The 23,636-nt window shown below is 42.7% G+C and overlaps 1 protein-coding gene across 5 annotated transcripts in view; it reads right to left on the bottom strand.

The window, feature by feature from the left end:
- ddr1 (discoidin domain receptor tyrosine kinase 1) overlaps positions 1-11,092 on the bottom strand; it is a 46,641-nt gene extending 35,549 nt beyond the window's left edge. For 3 of the 5 annotated variants that reach the window (XM_085177035.1, XM_085177039.1, XM_085177038.1), the window contains exon 1: positions 9,037-9,302. In XM_085177035.1, coding sequence (XP_085033161.1) covers positions 9,037-9,038 — 2 coding nt within the window. In that variant the 5' untranslated portion in view covers positions 9,039-9,302. Of the gene's footprint in view, positions 1-9,036; positions 9,304-10,689 lie in introns of those variants that run through there. The other 2 variants (XM_085177037.1, XM_085177036.1) reach the window with 2 other exon arrangements.
- Positions 11,093-23,636: the final 12,544 nt, after the last annotated feature.

Here is a 23,636-nt window from a genome sequence, read left to right as displayed (position 1 = left end):
AATTGATAATTACAACATTTTCAATTAATTTAACGTTGATGTGAGAGTTATTATTATTTTATGCTTCTTTACATTTCACATTTAATTAACATCAATAAAATGATCAAAGGTAGTGCGCTTTGCAGCAGTGGTATTCGTTACACACTCAGATACGTTGTTAGGGCAACCACTCACATGGCAGCAACCCAGGGCATTTAGACATGCAGGAATGGTCAAGATGACCTGCTGATGTTCAAACTGAGCATCAAAATGACGAAGAAAGGTGATTTGAATGTGGCATGGTTGCTGATGCAAGATGGGCTGTCTGAGTATTTCAGAAACTGTTGATCTACTCTGATTTTCCTACATAACAATCTCTAGGGTTTACAGAGAACAGTCTGAAAGATAGAAAATGTTTAGTAAGCGGTGGTTCTCTGGGTGAAAATGACTTGTTGATGTCAGAGGAGAATGGTTAAACTGAATTGAGTTCACATCAAGGCGGCAGTAACCACTTGTTACAACCCAGGTAGGCAGAAAAGCATCTCTGAATTCACAACATGACCAACTTTGAAGCTTAGGGGCTCTGGCAGCAGAAGACCACACTCCGTGCCACAGAAACAGATGTTACAATGCACACAATCCAAAATAAAGCTTGACTACATAAGACTGGAAAAAGCCTGGTCTGAAGATTCCTGATTTCTGATGCAAAAATTCAGAATTTGGTGTAAACAAGATGAAAACATGGGTCCGTCCTATCTTGTCTCAACAGTTTAGGCTGCTGGAGGTTTAATGAGGTGGGAGATATTTTTTGGGCACATTTTAAGGTGTTTAACACTTTAGTAACAATTGAGCACCATTTAAACATGATCTACTTGAGTATTGTTGCCGACCATGAAAAGACAGTGTCTCCCCCCTCTGATGGCTGCTTCCAGGAAGATAAGACACCATATCCCAAGCTGCAATCATCTCAAACTGGTTTGTCTGTAAAATGGCCTTCACAGTCACCTGATCTCAATCCTGTAGAGCACCTTTGGGATGTGTTGGAATGGGAGGTTCACATCATGGACGTGTAGCCAGTAAATCAGGAGCAACTGTGTGAGGCTATCATTTCAATATAGACAAAAATCTCTGAGGAAGTACATTGTTGAATCTGTACCACAGAGAATTAAGGCAGTTCTGACCCCAGACTTTCTCACCATCTTGTATTTTGTTTGTCTAAATCACCAAAAACCTGGCTTTGTAAGAATATGAATGTCACTCAGTTGGTGAAACATTTTGGTCAAAATCAACCTCATAATGGTGGGAAGAGAAAATACAAAAGTCGGTAGAGTTCTTCATCATCATCATCATCATCTCTGGGCACAGCTAAAGTCTGTTTAAAATATAACAATAATTTATCCATCTGATTTTGCAGATTGTACAGGAGACAGAACAGAGGTAATGAACCAGGACTGCATCACCAGCATGGCTACGAACTCTTATTTTGACAAGCTTTGATAAAATGTCTAAAAGTGTGAGGTTTTTGGGGAAAGTTTAGCAGTAATGTAGTGCAATGCATAGAATTTGCAACAAAAAGGGAATCAAAAGGCTTCGAATGTCGCTTATTCAATGTCGTTCTTGTTCTATACACAGATCTCGACATGTGAAGTCTCCAGTCTCGGCCAGATAAAGTAACACTCTGCCAGTTAGACATGAGTAATGGAGACACGGAGTAGTGAGCTCTTTGTTTTGGGTTTCTGTTCGTGTGTGCGCGCGTGTGTGTGAGAGAGAGGAAGCTGGGTGTACGCACTGCTACGCTCGGAGTCCTGGAGAGAATGAAGCATGAATTTATCTTCAGTCTTCACAACGCTTTAAAGGGTGATACTGTGGAGACTGTGCCAGTGACACAAACAAGGTCATCTGATGGCTTCCTTGAATACAACCTTGCTTTTGTGTGACTCAGGACTGGTGTGAGTAAAGTGCTGATCCCTGTGGGGCCACTGTTTTCTTATTTTCACTGAGGATTCACTCCAAGGGCAGGCTTGAGATGCTTGGCTATAGCAATATGTCCATGGGGATCTGTTTTACTGAAAACATTACCTACAGCTTGACTATTACAACATTACTCAGCACAATATTTGCTCGAGTGGGTGAAACCGCACAGCTTTTCACCCTTACTGAGGCTGCAAACTAATTTGGTATTTAAACTGAGAAAACACAGCACAACTGTGACATCTGCCATCAAATATATGACTGGGAGCTTCAGGTGAAGAGTGGTATTACGCCCTGCTCTTCATCATGGATTTGGGCCATGCACTAGGCATCCAGTTGAAAATCTGTGTGTCACAAAATTCACCTTTACAAGGAAGTGCCAGTCATGTCTGTGGAATCTGATTTTGCTGAGTGTACAGGAAGAAGCAGAAGGGAAGTGCGGATAACTCACTTGGAAACGGAAACGGCAAGACAGTGGAGTCAGAAAAACAAATTAAATCTGCATCAGTAAGAAACGGAGACCATAAACCATGTGAACAATTGCTGAGGAAGGTGGTGAGTCATGAAGACAGGGAATTGTTAAAGATGAAAACTGCTTCCAGAAACATTTGAATTGTGCATAACACCAGATGACTCATTACGACAGCTCAGCTTCCACCCCCTAAAAAACAAAGAAGCCCAATTTTAAAAAAATCTCCTTACTAAGACAGAAACGGGAGCCACAGGAGTCGAAGCTCAAGGATAGAGCAAAAACAAGTAAAAAAAATGAACATAATAAGGTTGGGTTCATTAGCATGCGACTACACAAAAGCTGACATCAGTCATAGCAACAGAATGAAACCTCCACCGGCTCCCTTTTCAGGTCCACTTGGCTCATCAGTCCATAGCAGCTGTAGCATTGCTCATCCTCATGGTGGACAGAGACAAATGCTGACTGATTACCGCAGAATGTTCGGGCAAATGAGATTGCCTTCGTCAATAGCAGCCACACAAACCTAGCTGTAAGTGCAGGGGACAAAATGTTACAACAAAACCGTTTTTAACGCATGCACTGCAGCTCTAAACCTTCCTGAAAACAGCTGAATATGGGAACTCCAATGTCTCAAATCAAACTTTTTACGTGGGTTTAATCTGCCAGCTGCCGAGTCAGTGTGATGTCCGATTGTGAGGACAGAGCAGGAAAATGTGTGGTGAATTTAAAGCAAGCTAGCGGGCATCATCCATCCTGCCTACTACCTCTACCTAAGAGTTCCCTCACCCACACCAAAGGGAGTATTTTCAGTGTTAAGAATGCATCGAAGTGGACCGTTTCCTCCTGTGCGCTGCATCTGAGTGACCGCTTCAGTCAATGTCCCAGCTTTACTCTCCTGGCATTGTCTCCTGAGTTTATTTGAGAAAATATCTCAAGTTTTAAACCAGAAACACATTTTCTTCGGACTCTTGGTTGGTTGACATGTGAAACATATTCCAGCCAAAAGATGCATATGTAAATAAGCTTGTACTGTGCAAAAGACTCCTCATTTCTTTACATGTTACTAGGAAAACATGTTTCGATTTAACACAAACTTAAATACATAATAAAAGGCAAACTTTAAGTAGTTTTCAGGAATAGTTCTCCAGGCTTCTTGAAGGACATTCAATGTATTTTATTTTAAATTGAAAAATCACAAAGTCAAGTCTTCTGGCTGTTTTTCCATGTTCCATATTAATGGCTTCTGGTAGAGCTAGACCCCAACCTTATGTTTGTTTGTCAACCCACTACAAGAAACTGTAGCTCTTTGCTGTGCGTCTTCCGCTGCTCTTTCCTGCTGAACTGTCAGATAAAGGCAAAAAAGCACCCCTAGTACAAACAGAGATAACAAATCTTAAACATACATACATCAAAAACACTGTCAAGCACAAAAATCCAGCACTTTTTCAAACACTGTTTCCTTGTCAGTCCTGCTTACTTGAGAAAAGACTCCAATTAACACACATTAATGAACAGATAACGCTCTTTTTCCAAGTTCCCTTTATTCTGAGCCCCTTCTGAAGTTTCAATGCTTTGACGGCAATGCTTGCCTTTACATATTTGCCTTTTCTCGTGTACTTGTCTAGACTTAATCCAATTGAAGCTTGTGAAATATTGAAAAACAGGAACTTTGCAGGTTTGTCTTTGTCAGTCGTCACAGAAATCAAGTAATTGAAACAACCTGCAGAGCAGGTAGTCCCAAGACTTGTCTCATGACTACAGTCCTACCAATAAACCATATATTTACCTTGGACTGTTCTTGTTATTTTTATTAAAGTTCCTATAATTGCGCTCCAACATTATGGTATCTGCAAAGGCAATCAAAAGGAAATGAGCCTGATCAGATACAGCAACAACACACAGTACAGAAGGAGGTAAACTGCCTGTTCGGTAAGCTCGACACAACAAGAGAGAGTCAAACCAAATCAGAAGAAGATGTTCTCTAAGCTGAAATAAGACAAAGAACAGAGAGCATAACAAAGTCGCACACAAAAAGAAAATGAAGGTTTTGTTAACACCTCTGATCTACACGGAGTCGGCTGTTTATTATCGTGAGACTCAGAGCGAAGTCTTCTTTCTCAGTTTACAAAGGAAAAACATGTGTTCAGTTTTGTCTGCATTTCTTCTGGGAAAGTGGTTGTGACTGACAGAAACTGGAATACTATTATGCTTCTCGGGGCTCGAAGCCTCGTACTTGTCGGCACATGTAGTTAGACTGTCCTCAGCTCCTTTTCTGCTCTGTTTAATCCATCTGGAATGAGATGAGATCCACTTCACTTTCTAGTGCGTCTCACTTGAAAGCGAAGCAAGCTCATGTGCTGCCTGAAGATTAACCATCACTGCTACTCCGAGGGAAGATTAGTTCTGAGTTTGACCTTAGCTGAAGCATGGCTGTAAGACTCGTGATGAGTATCCAGCAGGCATGAGGGACCATTACCATGTTAATACGATGACCTCGCAGCTGAGTGCATGTGAACCTCTGGCTCTAGTTTGACACCGAAGGTCCTTTAGGGCTGCAGTGTGATGGAGAGCCACAGCCCAATTCTCTGAATTCAATTTGCACAGTCTCACTACCACCTGTCAGAGAACAAGTGAGAAGCAGAGGGGAGGACAGGGTGAAAGGAGAGGCATGTGACGGGACAGTGAGAAAAACAGCCGCAGACTGAAGCAGGCAGACAGACAGAAGAACGCCATGAAGGAAAATTCCCACCAGTAATCGAACGAAGAGACTGGCAGAGCAAGCGTGGGACAAAAGCAACTCTTTGCCGCAGGAGGTTGAGAATTATTCATCCGCTGAGAAGCCACTGAAAAGGAGGGAGAGGGAACAAGAGAAGGGATGAAAGGAGTGAGGGAGAGGTGAACTCAAGAGTAGCAGAGAGAAAATGACAGAGAGGAAGAAAAAAAAGATCAGGGCAAACGGGAATGAGCTCAGCTAGACTCAACATTTTGAGTCAATGTGAGGAAATTAACTGGCCTAACCGAGCAATACGGCAGTCTTCAATTCCAGTGAATAAGAGCTGAGGACAACGTAGAGGTCTTCAGATGTTGCAGCACAAAATAAAAAAAATTTGCACACAAAAGCGCATTAGGATCCGAAAATATGGTGGCCTGGTTAATATAAAGCCTGGGCTTGCTCAAACTACACACACACACACACACACACACACACACACACACACACACACACACACACACACACACACACACACACACACACACACACCACACACACACACACACACACACACACCTTTTAAAAGCCTCAGGCACAGGTTGATACCTCTATCAAACTCTCAGTCCTCCTCCCTCTCAGCAGTGAAAAACAGCCTCAAAAGAACTAAATTACACATCACACAACAGTTTCCTGATGCTAATGCGACCCTACAAACCCCTCGGCGGAAACGGCAGACACGTCCAACCCACTCAGCGTGGATGTCATTGCAACTCAAATTCATCATACGCAAAGAAGACATATTGAAAAAGAAAGTAACCTTTGATGTTTAACGCAATTTTCTTCCCATGTTCCAACAAGGTTTCCAAACACTTACTTTGCCAGAAGCCATTAGTAATTATTAGTGGCGCTTTGTGCCACAGGAGGCACTGTGTGTGCTAAAAAACACCAAGTGCAATATGATGATTTGAAAAGTGGTGAGAAAAAAAAACAACTAAAAAGAAAGAAAGCAAGAGGCAGAGAAGGGAGCACGCTGGCTTTTAAGTTGGTTTCCATCTTTTATGAGGTTCTTTTCCAGCAGCAATAACTTCAGCTTCCACAAGTTGGCAAAATGTGTAGTTGTTTTTAAATCACAGGATTCACCATCGTCCACTTCTAATTAGACCATCCTAATCATCCAATTCAAAAATGACCTTGGCTAATTTTGCAGATTAAACACAGTCTTAAGGTTTTTGGAGAGTATGTAGTGCTGTGTGATCTGATACCAAGTAAATCCAGGGCCAGTATTGCCAGTACAGACTTTGAACTTATAGAGGCAGCTTATGTAGGGAAAGCAGTGTGTACTCATGATTAATCATCATCAGTTTGTAAATTCTGAACACATTTTTAATGACCACAAGACACTGTGAGGAGGACAGCACCATGCTGTCGCCTCACAGTAAGAAGGTCCTGGATTCAAATCCACCAGCCTGGGTCCTTCTGTGCTTGTCTCCAAGCCTGTGCACGGTCTCCCACAGTGCACGTTAGGTTAACTGGTGATCCTAAATTGGGTGTGACTGTGAGTGTGAATGGTTCTCGGTCTCAGTGTGACCCCGAATTGGATGAGGTGAAGGAAACTGATAGACAGAGGTGTGGATTTAGGAAAAATGAGACATTTCTTCATGAGGTGACAACAGCTGCTGGTGGCAAAACTTATTCAGATCACCAGCTAGACTCTCAAGGGTTTAATTACATTTTAAATAGTGGCGATACCAGGCTGTGACTGACGATACACCTGAAACTGAAGCAAGAGTGAAAGGGCCTTAAATCTGTGTTCTTTCTGATGCCCAGCAGGGGGCGACTCCCCTGGTTGTAAAGCGACATTGAGCTGAATAAAAGTAAATGGAAAAACCATCCTTGGCTCCCAGGATCTGTGACCTCAGTAAACACCCTCCTAATGCAGCTATGGCCTCAATAACTGTTAAGTATTTTTTTTTTTATAATAATCATGTTGATTGCAGAAATATAGTCCCCACTAAATTCAAAAAGAAGGGAAAAATAGGGTATAATTTACAGTGTGACTGCAGTGTCCCTTGCTTCCACTCATTGCATAAACACTGAGAAGGCATCCTCCAAAATATTTAGCTCAAGGTTATTTTTTTTCTTTAGTCCATTCAACTAAAAACAGCACACATTTGTGTATAAAAAGATTCCCTGCTGCTTAAATTGCACATCAAAATTTCACAATGTTATAGGAGTGCAATGGCTAATAAATGGAGCTCTCTTTTAATAAGAGTTTTTTATTATTTCATAAAGTCATAAAACATGTACTAGAGTTGAGAAATTATATATTAGGGAGATATGGCAGTACCTTCAAGCTTCTAGATTTCTGTACTTTACCACAGGCTGTCACACACACGTACATTATCACCTTCAAAAATAGGCCACCTGTAATTTTGGAAGTCATGCAGAGGCATTTCTGCAGTTTTCCGAGCTTATATCAGGGACCAAGTAAATGTCTTAGATACTTTGATAAGATACCCTGTGAGATTCTTTGAAGAAAACTTAACCCAAGGGTACTTGCATCCAAGAAGCAACACCGCTATCTAACAAGGGCACCCTTCACTGAAAGAGCAAGCAGATAAATAAGGAGACTCACAGGGACGATAGGAGAAGAGGCTGAGGGTAAGATGGATGAGCAGAGGAGGAAGATAAATAAAACGTCTAGTGCTGCTTCAAAGGGAATGGGGAGATACAGAAGATGAAGAAGAAAAATTCCATGTTACATGTAGGGAAAGAGACAGATTGCCAGAATGATCAATTAGAGGATCAAAAGTGTGCTCGATGCCAAACGAAGGATGGTGGGGAGGGACACTGGGAGGAGGAGGGCAGTCTGATCTGAGAAAAGGTAGGACTTCAGGGATGTAGATTTGTGAAGAGGAAATCAAATAGATTTGAAAACTCGCTGACAACTAAAGCCCACGAACAGCCCAGATCCCGCTTTGAAGTGTCACCACCCATTACACGATTAATTTGTTTGTCTGACAGCCTTGTTGAGCTCGCTCTGCATGTGACCACACATACACAGATGCAATTGAAAAGTCCAGCTGTCTAGACTTGAAGGGAAATTGGTTTGGGAAAACAGGCTGGACACTGGAGTCCCGCGTTCAATCGGTTTCATTTCCCATTACAGGGGGGATTGTCGAGAGGGAAGGCACGTAACCATGTCGTGTCTTTGGACTTAAATGAATTCTTCCACTTGCCTTCCTGTTCAGTCTGTCCGAGCCAATTATGACCAAAGACAGACTTTCTGTTTAATGCATGATCTCTGTGAGAGGTGTCACATAAAAGACAGTTCTTCATTGCCATTGTGCCCTTTCATGTTGTTAAGTAGCCCCTTTAGCGAGAGACAGACCAGGCAACTGTGCCAAACGTGCAGTTCAGTCACTGTTCAAGCTGCGACTCCTTTGAGGTTCAAATTTGTATCCACCTGCTGAAGTCTTTTAACTCCAAACAATGACCCAGATAGAGGATAACAGACTGGAGTCAATGATCAACCAGACCATACATACCAGTGTTCCCATGGCAGAAACTACACCGTGCTTCTATGTTTGCAGAAAAGCCTGCACTGGCACGCAGCAGCGTGTTTTCAATCATAAAACAACACCACTGCAAAACCACTCTTCATTTTTTTTTCTTGTCTTGCACATAAAAAAAACCTTTCCCAGACTTTTGTTGCTGAGTCTTAGACACAAATCAAATAAGAGCCATTCCTTTGAACAATGTTAGACAAATTACTTTGCTGTGTGCATACTTCTCCACAAATCATATTATGCAATTAATGCTGCTTTGTCACGAGCCTGCCAAGAGGAAGACAAATCAATAAAAAGCTGTTCCAAGTCTGTGCGTGAACACTTATACTCACATAACTGGGCCATCCAACTATTTCAAATATCTTGTGTCTTCTTTGCTCAACTGCACAGCTGATAAAAAACTAACTACTCCGAGTCAATGCCTCTCTCGGGACATTGTGGAAGAATCAGCGGCCAGATGCCTACTAGACTGAAATCCAGCAAACATGTGCATCAACACTCAGGGATCCTCCTCACTTTATGCCCCTGCCTTAGAGGCAGAGAGGGAGGGACGGAGAAAGGGAAAATGGCATTTTATTGCATTTCTATCTCTACAGCACAAGCACCCCCACCCACTCCTCCCCACCCAGCAGTTTATAACAATGGTGCACCTCCTCTACGCTGGACTGCCTTCTCAGTCTGCTAGCCAACAAACTACCCACATCAGCCATTTTCATGCAGTCAGATAGGTGACTGCCCACTGCACTTCACACCCACTGAAGCCCATTGTTTGACTCCTCCACTAGGTCAACAGCCCCCAGAGAGGCATGCACAAACACACAGGAGCAAGACAACACCACAAACACACGCAATCAAACCCACATTTTCCCTTCTCTTTGTTCTCTGTTATACAGAAATTAACAGAGACAAGATGCTGAAATATACATAATTCTGCACCATCCTGTTGTCAGACAATATGAGAATCACTTGTAACACCACATGACTGATCAGCTATCACCGCCCCCTTTCTTCTGCTTCATGCAAACACAAAATATACATCCTGTTCAAAGTCCACACTTTCCTTCAGCTCATCCCCAGAGTCTGAAATGTTTCCTTTATCAACACAGATCCGAGTTCCAGGCAACTTTACACTGATTTCTGACTTGGTTCTGGTGACTGATTAGCTCCCCACTGGAGAACCAGAGACCAGGGGTGAGTGAAACCAGAGCTGCCGGTCCCACTCAGGGTCCCCATGTGTTGCTATAAGGTCACAGGGTCAACAGTCTGTGTGATGACCATCAGCTGGATGTCACTAGGTCCTTTTAAATGCTACACGTTTGACTCAGTGCGTCATTACGCCCGCTGCAGTCAGTTTTAAAGTTTCCACATGCCAGCTCAGATTACTTTTCTTTAACTTTTTTTATTAATATTTATTTAAATGTTGTAAATGAGGTGGACTCTGAATAATGACACTCAAGGACTTTCAAAAGAGGAATGACTGTACAACTTAATCAAACCCGTGTAACTGTCTGAGAGTTAGTGGCAATGAGTCTGAGGTCGGGGAACGAGAAAAATCCACACTGAATATAAAAGGCGTGAAAGCAGTGAGGACTCTGAATAACGTTTTCTCTGGTGTCAGGCACCCACTTTTAAACACGATGTTGCAATAAGTCTAGACCATGATGTACGATGTCAGAATATCTCAGCTACGCAGTCGGCAGCATAAATACCACAATGTATCTGCCACACAAACGCGCAGAGTCCGGGGCGCAACGTTAAACCTCATATGCGCTTCCAAGGAGTCCGTGGCCAGCGTCCAGAGCTGCAGCGCTCCCGGATCACAACGAGACATATAGACGCCAAGCCAGCGAGTGAGAGACGCACAGACACACACACACAGAGACAGACAGACAGCTGGAAATACCCACAGCAATATTATTACAGCCGCTTATTATGGAGCTAAGCGCACGGAGAAGAAACGCGCAGAGCAGGTTGGGAGTACTTACCTAAAAGACAGGCAGAAGTGTGCTGTGACAGCGGTCCAAACTTTGGGATGAACTCTATGGTGAATTGCGCTCAATACAACACGCGTCCACCGAATAATCCAAACTGACCTCCGAGAGCAGCAGCTGAGTTTAGTGAACGACCTCCACCAAAACTCAGAAAACAGCGCAATACTCCGTACGGGCTGCGCGCACCGGCTGATTTCACACCCACAGGCTGACTTTCACTTGAGAGGAATATTTTTCAGCCTGTGGTTAATGGAGGGGGGATAATAAGATAAAGGGGGGAAAACACGCAAAGTGTCTCTGCTTCTCGGACCTTCTCTGATTCTGCGTCCTCTCTCAGCCGCTCCTCCACAGTCCGGGCAGCAGACGGGCCAGCAGGCGCCACCAGGTGCTCATTTACATAACTGCACCGGCTGTGTCCAATCACAGCCGTGAGCAAGGTGTCTGATTAAATATTCCAGCAGGCAACTCGACCAATCAGCGCCTCCCGTGGGAGGGCGCTGTGGTCTCAACGACGGTGTAAAATGAAATCCAAAGTGAAGTCTTCGGGGCCAGTGGGAGTTTCAGCGTTACAGCAACACAGAGATCTGGGGGATATTAGCTTACCCACGATACAGCTGCACGCAAGACGGTTTCACCTTGTTAACCCTTTGCTTGTCAGAACAGGCTTTCCTGCTGCTATGAAACTGATTTTGTTTTAAAGAAAATAAACTTGTAAACTCTTTAAATAATCTGTTCTTCCTCTTCACAGATGGTCAGGCCCATTTAATGTAGACCCAGGACTCTGCCTCGGTATTTACCTCTCTATTACAGAGTATTGGTGGTGTAACTGTATACCATTACTGGCTCTGGGCTATAATGACTCAGACTGAAGGGTTTGCAGTAAAACACAGCACTGAACTTGAATCAGGATATTTGTTGATGTGGGACCTTGAGGCAAAGCAGGAGGGAAGAGTGAATTCATGTCTGAAAAAGGGCCACATGTGTGCCCGTTTATGCTTAATAACATCAAAAAACTGAACACGTCCGACTCAGAGAGGCTGAAACAAAGGTTGTAAAGCAGCTACAGTATGTGCTGGTACTTGCCCAAGAGCGAGAGCGGGGAAACTTTAGCTGGTGCTCAATCAGCAGGCACAGACAATAAAGGTCATTTAACAGACTCCAAGCTCCACCTTGGATAAACAGATAAAGGGAACATGGATACATGGATACATTCTCTGCTGTCTAATGTTCCCTTGCACTTGTAGTTTAAACCTGCAAATGAGCTTTTTGTCTTGAAGAAGCTATAAAGGCTGCGTAGATTCATACCATACAATAAAATAAAATAAAAAAACCTCAAATACTCAAAACACAGAGAGAATATCTCTCCAAGCTAAAAAATAAAAAATAAGCGTAAAACAGCAGTTCCTCAAACAGCCACTTGAAGCTGGGTAAATATTGGACCCTTTCGTATTGATCTGGTACCAAGTAAAGACATTACCGATACTTTTAACATATAAATGCAGCTTATATATTATGAGATGAATCATCATCGATTTGAAATTCTGAACACATTTTAAAGACAACTGTGATTTTTATTTTCCACAATAATTAGTTAATACAACAAAACACACCTCTCAGCTTTTTGTGTATTTTGAAACTTGGTTTATAGGAGAGCTGTAAATGTTAATGTGCCTGTCTCTAAAGCACTTTGGGTCACCTTCTGTTGTTCAAAGTGTAGAGACTGTAGAGACTTCACAGTAAGTAGGAGAAAGTTTTTAAAAAAGAGTGTACAAAAAGTGCGGTATATTTGTGCTTAAAAAGGCTATATTTATAGGCTATCAATAAAATAGACCTGAGAGTCAACACAAAAAGGTTCAGACATTTTTTCATAAAAAATAAATAAAATTATTGGGCTACATTTTGAACTTACAGAATAGAAACCAAGTATTGAACTTTATGTGCTAGTATCTATCCGATGCCAATACCAGTATCGCTATCGATGCTATCAATATTTGGATTCATATGCATCTCTACTGTACATTAGTCGAATGCTGATTGGTTGACAAGTCTGGTGGGAGTGACAGCGGAGTTGACCAGGAATGGGAGAAGCGTGAAAAAATAAACATCAAACATCTTATCTGGGAGCTATTAGCACATGTTTTTGATACTGCCCCCATCTGAAAGTAGTCGCTCTTTGCAGGTAGAGGTCTGCCAGCGTGCTAGCATTGCTGAACCATATTTTCTCAGTCTTTAAATCTGACGTCATTAGCCGTTCCCAGGTCCAAACTCTGCTTTAGGTCCCAAAGTCAAACGAACACTGTGGCATCACTGAGAGTTACAAACTGTCTAAATTCTTTCAGCTGTTCAGCTCACATCACGACAACACAACAGCACAGACGTTAAGGCGGCGAGGCGTGATTGCGGGTGCCGCTCAGGTGCGTCAGCCTCCCACTGCAGCGGCACTGCAGACCTCGCCCCGCCACACACATTAACCAGGTAAAATACATATTTAGGCAGAATTTTGCAAATATCTATTTTTCTTTTTTTTTAGGAGCATAGTGCTTTTTTCCAATTGTTTTTTAAAAGTCAAGTCAAGGCTCCAAAAGCCCAAAGGAGATATAAGGGTGGAGGCTCACAACAGTTTTTGTTTGCTACATGGATCATTTTAGTTCAGCTGGGTGTCTTTCCTTTCGTTATATTTCTTTAAGAGTTCAAAATGTGTTAATTACATAAATAAAATGTAATTTTCTCTGTAGCACTTCATGGATTTCATAAGCAACACACCTTAGTTGTTCACACAAAGCATAAAGGTAAAAAACAACAACAATCTATACAGTGTTATCTTCATTTTAGATGTCAAAAAGTGTTTGAGGCTCCCAGTGTTTTCTTTTGCGTGGAAACCAGGTCCAAATGGCTCTTTGGGTGTTAAAGGTTGCTGACCCCTGGGATAGACTATCACGTTAAAATGGCGAATGCTACAGCCAGGATGAACATGTTTACGGCCCAGTACCAAAAGTGTTTTATTCTCTCTGGATAATCTCCCTTTAATTTTATTTTATAAATCAACCACTTTGATGTTATTAAAGGTTCAGATCAGAGGCTTGGCAACTGTGGATTACTTTTTAATGCTAGCAGAGTTAGCTGTATGTGGTAGCTTCTGCTAAGCTAAATCTTTGCTAATTTGTAGTGGTGCTGCAATTATCTGACAAATAAAATGGCTTGCTGTGCAGTTAATTGTACCGACAGCCTGTAAAAGAAGTTCGTGCTTCTGTCTGCATGAGGGAAAATTCTAGTATTTTATTATCCTGGTATTTAGTCATAATTAGCAGGTACAGTATGTGTGTCTGTACAGCGTGATAAACAAGCTTGTTAGTGTTAGCTTGTACGCTTTTGTTCCAGTAATAATAGTAAGAAGAAGAAAAAGAAGTACCGTCATCATCACTCCTGGCTTAAAAAACCACAATACTTACAGCCAATGTTACAAATGAGCAAACTGAACACTTTCTAGCTCCATGATGTGAATCTCCTATTTCATCACATCCCAAAGGGTCTCTGTTGGAGTGAGATCTGGTGATTGTAGATTGTGATGTTTAAATGAAATGAACCAAAGTGGAAGCCAAGAATGTTTTTCATTTTTTCTATGTTGTTCAATTTTGATGATCTGCTACTTGAAGCCTCTGTTTCCTGTTTGTAGGTAGGTTACAGGAGTGGGACAGAGTGTGGTCTTCTTCTGCTGCTGTAGCCCTTCTGCTTCAAACTGTTGTGTATTCAGAGATGTTCTTCTGCAATAGCTTGGCTGTAACCAGCTGTTGCCTTCCTACAAGCTACTTCCCTTTCTCCTCTGACCTTTGGCATCAACAAGTCATTTTCGCCCACAGAATTGCTGCTCAGTGGTTGTTTTCTCTTTTTCAGACAATTCTCTGTAAACTAGAGATGTTTGTGTGGGAAGATCCTGGTAGATCATCAGGTTCTGAAATACTACCAGCCTGTCTGGCCCCAACAACTATACCACATGTAAAGTCACTCAAATCGCCTTTCTTCCCCATTCTGTTGCTCAGTTTGAACGAGTCATCTTGACCACCTTTGCAGACTGATAGATTATTTGCACTAACAAGCAGGTGTACCTAATGAAGTGGTCAGTGAGTGTATATATGATTAGACGCAGGGATTAAGATACAAATAAATGACATGAGCCTCACGTGTATGCTCACAGCCACAAATACTTTCTAATTTCTCACTCGGCTTTCTGAACATTGCTTAATCTTGAACTTTCCTGTGTCTGCTTCATTCGTGCCACCTTTACCACCTCTACCCCTCCATCCTTCCCCCTTCACCCTCACCTCCTCCCTCTCTGCTTCTGCCTCAGACTTTAGACCGGCTTTCATCTGGCCTCATTCTCCCTGCATATCATTAACATTCTCTCATCGCTTTTCAATTGAAAGCTAAAACCAAACTAAGACTCTCCTCTTTCTCTGTGTTTAACATTGAAACTTTCCACTCGCAGTTCTGTAAAGACATATCGCTAATCTTCTAAGCAGTGGTTTCTCTTAGCACAGCCACTTTATAGACTTTGTTTTTCAGTAAAGTTAAGCAAATCTAAAGGCTGGTATACTTCATCTGAAATTAAAGGGACGACAGAGGGATCACTGCGTGTATTTGTGGGTTGTTTTGCTAACCGAGTTGTAGATATTACCCGGCTGAAGAGTGCAGCAACTCCCAGCTCGCTCCCCAGAGCTGTTCACATTTCTTTGCAACCCTTTCTGTTGTGCACATCGTCCAACTGCCTCTGCTTTGTTCGTCGTCCAGGCAACTGCAAATCCCCCGGCAGAAATTATGACCTTTTTCAGCATTATTTCCTTTCTGCCCCGTGCCGCCTCTCGTTGACTCTTTTCGTGTCTCACTTCTTCTTTCTCTGCTCCTTTTTATATATTTTTTCATTCCCTCACTTATGCTCACTTCCAAAGAGTTTTAGTTTGTTGTCACTAAAACGCCTCCCCCTTCCCCCCTTCGCTACTTGCTGTGAGTGAAAAGCAGTAGAGCATAAAAAGCAGGTCTGATCCTGTGAGGAATTCTCTTAGTAAGGGAGAGAGATGAACAAGGGGGGGAAGAAAGGGAATAGGAGTTTGAGCTGTATCACAGTTATGAGTCAGCAAAGACAAGAAAGCGCTTCGTGCTAAAGATAAAGAAAGTGGAAAAGAATGAGTTGCCCAAAACATCAGTGGTCTGTCAAGCAGAAGAAAGGGTTTTCAGCTGAAAAAAAGCTGTGTTCAAAGTTAAAAGTCTTCACTTTTTTACGAAAGGTGATTGCATTCAGTAGAAAATTACCATTTTCACCCAAAGCTTCTATTCAGCAGTAGTGACAGATGATCTATTGCCTGTCATTGTAAATATGCAGCTTGAATTTATCACCTCTCTGACATCACTTTGGTCCAAAAAACACAAACATCTGAATTAGAAATGGAAGCATTCAATTCAGAGGCATTTCATGGGAGAACACACACACACACACACACACACACACACACACACTAACTCACAAACACACTCAGTCAGGCAGCCTGTCCACCCCCTGTTGTGGTCTGACAGCTGTGCAGTGCTGCAGGATTCAGACAACACAGATCAGTTGCAGAATGCGAAGCTTGCAGTATGTTGGGAACCAGCGCTGAACCACATACCAGACATTCTACCCTCTCAAACATCTCCACCAGTGTCTTTTTCACTGGGAATATTCAAAACCGATAATGTCTCCAATTTACAAGGGTCAACAAATCCTCCAGGAAGTTAATTTTACAGCAGCATACCTCCTTTCTTCACATGCATACGTGACCTCAGGCCTTTGTTTGGCTTGAACGCGCATGTGTGGATGTGTGAGAGTGTGCACGCACCCCTACTTTCCCTTAATGTCTGCTTAGTGTGTCTTATCTGTGCTCAGTCAGTATCGGTCTCGCAGGCCTGCGGCAGGTTGTGTTTGAAGAGGATCTGTGAGCGTTGGAGGTCACGGGGTTAGCGTGTGCTCTAGGGGGAGGTTCCCGGGCGAAGGGTAACGGTGGGCGTTGCATGTCCCGAAGCTCTCTTCTTAGTTGTCTGGTAATGGTGTAATGGAGGTTCCCGTCATTTTCCACAAAGATCTCATTTGTTCATTGTTGATTTCCTGCTTTCAGATTCAAGGTCGTTAATGTCTTTTGTTAACGTGGTGAGTTTACAGTCATGTTCTGAGCTCTGGGAGGGTGTAGCTAACACAGCGCTGCTTTTGGCTAAACGCATGTTAATATGCATTAGTTACAATTCCTAATTAGCGCAAGGCGCAGAGCTGAAGCTGAAGGGAAAATCATAATCTCACATGATTCGAGTCTCATTGTTATGGAGATAATTCATTCAAAATCACAAATGTCAACATAATGGTGGCACAGAAGGAAAGGTCAGGGGGTCACCAAAGTGAGTTAGGGGTCTTTAATGGCATTTCATGGCAATCCATCCAATTTTCAGGCTGGTCCTTAAACGCACGCTGCTAGAATGACTAAAACCGTATCATTACATCGTCAGATACACCTACAGCTTTTAATCCTTTCTTTCACGCTTGAATTTTCTGTCTTCCTTTTTGAAGAATTCGAGTCATGCTTCTGAAAGGGAAACGCAGCTTACACATTTTTTTAAAAGTGCTTTTCACAAGTTCATTTTTATGGCTTGCAGCAGTTTCTCTCAAAGACACCCGAGAATCGGATAAATCCGACCCTGCTTGAGGTGTCCCTGTGATCACGCAGCTGGATGTGTGTGAAATGCGATGAACTCGGTGTTGTCGGGGGAATGAGGGGGGAGAGAGAGAGAGGTGAGGCAGGATTGGGTTTAGAGGAGTTGGCATTGTCAAGTGTCGGATCAGGCATGTTCCAGATGACCCCTCATGCGGTCAGAGCCTCTGGAGATCCTCTCAGCTGTAGCCGTGCACTTGTGCCTCCTCTTCCTCATATCTGGAGGTGGTAGAGGTGGAGGGAGGGGGTGCAGATGCTTTTTTGGTGTCATGTTTCCTCCTCTTTAGAAAGCCCCTGCTATTCATCTGTACACACACACACACGCACATACATCTGACAGTGTGGAGGGCTGCAGCCTCTGCTATGGCATTTGGGAGGCTCTTCCACAACTGTTGCCCTCTGTTCAGAGTGCCACTACAGCTCCTGTATTATTTTACTTCCCTTTTCCTCCCTCCTCTCCTCACCTGTCTGGACCAGCTGAGCCTGAATGCCTCCTTTTCTTCTCCAGTCTCTTTGTGCTGCTTTCAATAACATTTCGGGAGTTGTTTATCCATGTGAGAGTCGTCTTTGTCTGCCCTCCACCCTACTGTCATTACCAATTACATGTTTAGCCCATCCACACCCCTTGTCTGTTGCTCAGACAGCAGTTTAACTTGACTGATCACCGCCTCAAAACATCAGTGCCATGTTCTCAGAGCCTTTATGAAGAGACATATAATTACAGCTATCCTTTAATTATTTTAATCAATATTCAAATTGGCCAAAGCCCAAGGGAGAAACAAAGCTCAGCTAAATCACTGCAGTCATTCTGAACACCAAGTTTGATGGTCTGCCTTCCCCGTCTCCACGCCTGGATCTCAAAATTTCCCGCCCTGTTTTAAATCAGGCAGGCTGTTGCTGGCTGCTTCCAGTGAGAGTGACTGTTGTGGCTGACTGGAAGGCCCCAGAGACGGGGATGACGGGGAGGAGGTGAGGGAGGAGGACTCAGAGGGGTGCGAATGAGTGACATTGCAATGCAGTGAGAGGTGGCGCTAAAAATACCTATTGACACATGGGCTCCGACTCACAAACAGGGTCAGAGACAAACACGCCAGCCAGCAACCAAAGAGGTGTCATTCATGCATCACCGGGCAGAAACACTCATGCGTACACATTAAACCACAAACTCACACGCTGAATAATTAAACCAATAATGCTGCTGCCACTACTTACAGTAAAACTGGACTATTCCACACTGAATCACTCCGACTTTGCACTGGCAGTGTTTTGTATTTTGGAGCGCTCTGAATCAAACAGAGAGCAGCCTCTTTCCACACTCGAGTACAGGTCCTCAGAACAAACAAACTCAGCTGCCATATTGTGACCCTCTACAGGAGGAAGATGGGAAAGCTGCTCTGTACACAGCGTGTTGAAGGCTTGCTGTGGCAAATATTGTTTTTGAGTTTACCCCACGCTGACATGCTGCTGGGACAGTTTGCAGAGCGTTGATCACCTGAAGAAAAGAAACGCTTGCAGCTTTTCTTCTCTGTGTGCAGTTAACGGAGACCTTACTGTGCAACATGTTTTATGTGGTGTGAGTTCCCCTACAGCAGTTATGTAGATTTGTTGTGAGGTCATCCCCAAGAACATAAGGGGAAATTGACAAATGGATGTCAGATAGTCAATTTTACACATTTTCTGAGGCCTTGGTGTGTGTATCATTGGGGGAAGATGCACTCAGGTCATTTTTTAACTTCATAAAAATCACCAGTAAAATAATCCTGTTATAAGGTTTTTATTTAAAAGCCTACTTAAATCTAAGTGTATAGAGTTTCTTGGCAAGTACATTGTACTTAAATTATCAAAGTAAAAGTACTCATCCTGCAGACTAACAGCCCCTGTTGTCGTTACAGGGAGACTGATTTCACCCTCTTTCTATTCTGACGTTAGTTTAGGAGATAAAATCTGAGTTTGTGAGATGACTAATGGGAGCTGGAAAGACAAATTTGTAGTTATTTCTTGTATCATTTATTCATTTTTCATATCTAAGATTGTGCTTTTGATAGATTGGATAATTTTACCTCTCTGGGCTCTGAGCAGCTACTCCAAATGCAGAGACGTTCAACCAAAGACTCTCTGCAAAGTCAACAAGAAGTCACTTTGAAATCCATTTGTGTTGCAAGATGGTGCTTCATGTCTTACAGACTCGGTTAAAGTCAGAAAATGTGGGAAAGCACAAAGAATGATATTTTGTAGGATAAACTGGGCACATCTACATCAAAGATACTAAAATTGACCGTGCAGACAGCGCTGGAGTGTGTGTATTTCACACAGTTGTTGGTTATGGCAATAGGAGGCGATGATAGGGGAAGCGGCGGAGGACATCCAATCTTCAGTGTTAAGGTCTCGCCACCCCCCACAGCGCTGCTGCAGCACCAGGATGCCGACTGGGGGACAACTGCCAGAGCTGTAAATCAGTGTGTGTGATAGAAAATGAGAAAGCATATGTGTGTGTGTCACTACCAGTGTGGTTTCTGTATGTGAGAGAATAGTGTCGCTCTCTGATTTGTTACACAACTTCACTGAAAAGCGTAGGAAAAGGAAATTGCCTGTTGCAGGGAAAAGCCCAGGAAAACGGTAGTTCTGATCTTTTCACACTCTGATAATGCTCACAGACAGGAAATGTGTTTATAAAGGACATAACACCCACGTAATTGTGTCCCGACTTTTCTGAAGACAGTAAAGCTGAACATGGCTGGAATATCATATCGCCTGTAGACAGGCAGCTCGGTGCACCTGACTATTAACCGTAGCAAAAGGCTCTTGATGTTAATGCTGCCTTTGATAGCCCTCTAGTGACCGCAGAGGTGTACCTGCCAGCTGAGATAAAGAACTGTAATTCACGATAATGAGACTCTTTGCAGTTTGGTTGTTTCTACAGAGCCAAGTGGGGCATTTTTTACCCCCGTCTTCAACGCTAACACACTTGTGTTTCTTGTTGCTTTTTCATCATGCAAAGCTTTTTACAACTCCCCATTCGCCCTCTATCTCACCTGTACGTGTGTATGTGTGTCTACACAGCCCAGGGGAGAGTATAAAACCAGACTAATGAATTTTTCTGCTCTGCTTATGCTCTAGCTCTCACGCGCAGCCATTTCATTATTCCCCGGTCTCGCCCAAATGTTAGCCTGGGTCACACGGGGAGCACGAGTGGGGCAAATAAGTTGAGCAGAGAGGGGGAGAAGAATCCCCACAACAACCTGATCACGTCATGAGAAAGCTTTCCAAACCAGAAAAAAAAAAAAACAGGAAGAAAGATCAAATTCAAACCACATGGGCATGATTGGCGTGACCGATGTTGGCAGCAAACACATTCAGCACAGCAGAATTTAATTAACACTTTTGAAATTTATGGCGACATGCACCAGTAAATCTGGGGTCTTTGTCTGGCTGTAATTACTGCCATACAGGTTTGAGGGCCACAACATAGTTAGAGCTCTGACTGGGGAAATTAAGGAGCTGCAAATCGGAAACAATTCCAGATGATTCCTCTACTTCCACCCTCTGAGTTTATCTAGTCAGCAAATAGCTTCTCTTAGCACCATACAAGTTGGCACCGAATCCAAATTATGCTGAAATGAGGGAATTTCCACCCACTTCCAACCAGTAAATAATGATTATGGCACTTCTCGGCGGTGATTATCATTGTACTGTCTCAGCTTGCTCATGAACGGTGCCCATTGGGTCATGATAAACATAATGAGATAATAGCTGCAGCCAGATTTACTCCGTCAGGAGGATTGGATGGGCGTCGAGAGTGATTTTGATTTGACAAACACTGTCAGTCCCACAAGGATGGTGACGAACGGCGCTCGAGCAGAGCATAAATCTCAAGGAAAGGTTTGAGATTTTTATCAGATGACTATGGATATCATTTTATTAGGAGCTGGCACGGATGATAATCTGTTCCACATGCTTCACAGATAATAGAAGTAGTTTTGCTGTGGTCAACGCGTGGAGCTGCAGCGTTTTTTCCGCGCAAACATATCCCGCTTTATTAAACGTTGTCATGTAAGACACACAGTGGAGTGAAATTGAAAAATGGATGTACTTTGATAAACAAACAGCATTATGATGAAAGCAGACAACACGTTCCTCGGCAGCATCTTTTCTCCACGCTGCTGATCCTCTTCCTCGCTCTCGAGGGACCAGACCATACTCATAAAAATACTCATACTTCTTTTTTTCTTTTTATAATGAAATGTGTGATTTATTCCAGCAAAGCAAATGGTTATACTTTGACAATAATAGCAAGAAGTGCAACTATCTATTTTCTCACCTCCTACGCAGGTTAATGCAACACTGGAGTCTATCCAATCATGCACAAACCAAAACACATCTCATCCTCACTGACCCTGGAGAACAAGTTATTACCAACTTCAGATTTGCAGAACTTTATTTAAAATTCTACTCTGGGCCAGAGAGTTCTCAAAAATCTAAAATGTGTATGGATAATATGGAAAATAATGCCAATACACACATTTTGCATTTTCCTGCAGAAGATATAAACTATATACACTCAATAGCCACTTCATTCGTCATTTGTAATTAATCGATATTTGGATTACATCATTAATGCAAATACCAAATCAACCAATCACATGGCAGTAACTCCATGCATTCAGGCACGTAGACATGGTCAAGACGAACTGCTCAAGTTCAGACTTGCCAACACAATCGGGAAGAAATGTGGTTTTGGGGACTTTGAATGCATCACAGTAGTTTATGACAGTTGAGCTGGTCAGAGTATTTCAGAAACTGCTCATATACCAGGATTTCCCCACAGAACCATCTCTATAGTTTAGAAAGAACAGTATGAAAAAAGAAAAAAGACTTCAGAGGAGAAGGGCCAGACTGCTTTGAGCTGATAGGATGACAACAGTAACTCAAATTACTGACTTGTTTCACCCACGGTCTGCAGAAGAGCATCTCTGAACACACAACACACGAAATCTTGAAACGGATGGCCTGCAGCAGCAGAAGACCACACAGGGTCCCACCGAGGCAAAAATTCACACAAAATTTCCCATCTTCTGTTGTCACCAACACTGGACAACAGAAGAATGGAAGAATGTTGCCTTTTACAATGAGTTTCCATTGTCTGCTGTAACGTTTGGATAGTAGGATCTGCAGAATCTGACATAAACAACATGAAAGCATGGGCCATTCGAACCTTGTATCAATAGTAGAAGCTGCTGCTGGTGTAATCCTGTGGGTAGGGTGACCAGATGACTCTCTTTATGTTGGGACTACACAGCATCTTTATTCTTTATTCCCACATCTTGAGAGAAAGTCCCACACTGTGACTGCTTCTGCAGGATGTGCACTTCTAAAGTCAGTTTTTTCCTCAATATCCATGCTGGAAAGTTTTGATTTCTTTATTTTTTGTAGTTCCAAGAAGCCTAATGCCACACTCATGGGGGGAAGTTACAAGTCACCAAAAAGTCACAAGCTTTGCTTGGTGAATATGACGGAAAACGCAGCAGACAATATATTCTCAGAAATACGGTTTTTAATTTTTCAAGTTTGCACAGGGGAAAATATGGTGCGAAGTATCTGTGTGTCATAATTAGATATGGATATGGACACATCCAAACTGTAATCAGAAGAGCAGCTGAAATAACTGTGAAATAAAAGAATAAGGGAGTATGTGAGGACTGTCACAAGGAAACATAAGATCAAACTTAAGCTTCTTTTATCCTTACATGTAGTTAGCAGACACTTGAAATATAATATATCTGGCCCGGACATGCCAAATGATCACCTAGTAACATGCACAATTAAGTTTAATATGAAAATGTCAAAACCATCTCTCACCATTGTCCCACACTGCCCCCACCTCCCCACACACACTTTAGCACCAACTCACTTAAACATCACAGCACACCTGAGTATTGTTGCTGACCATGTCCATGCCTTCATAAGCACAGTGACCTCATATTCTGATGATTGCTTCCAGCAGGATAACATACTATCACAAAGTTCAAATCATCTCAGACTGGTTGAGTTTATTATCTCCACAGTCACCAGATCTCAATCCAACACAGCACGGCTGCTGAAACGGGATATTGGCATCATAAACGAGTAGCTGTGGTATCTGCACCAACTGTGTGATGCTGTCATGTCAGTTTGGACCCAAATCTCCGAGGAATGGTTCCAGCACCTCGGTAAATCTGT

The sequence above is a fragment of the Neolamprologus multifasciatus genome, chromosome 11 (assembly GCF_963576455.1).
Source record: "Neolamprologus multifasciatus chromosome 11, fNeoMul1.2, whole genome shotgun sequence".
NCBI lineage: Eukaryota > Metazoa > Chordata > Actinopteri > Cichliformes > Cichlidae > Neolamprologus > Neolamprologus multifasciatus.
This window is presented reverse-complemented; position numbering and strand designations above follow the sequence as displayed.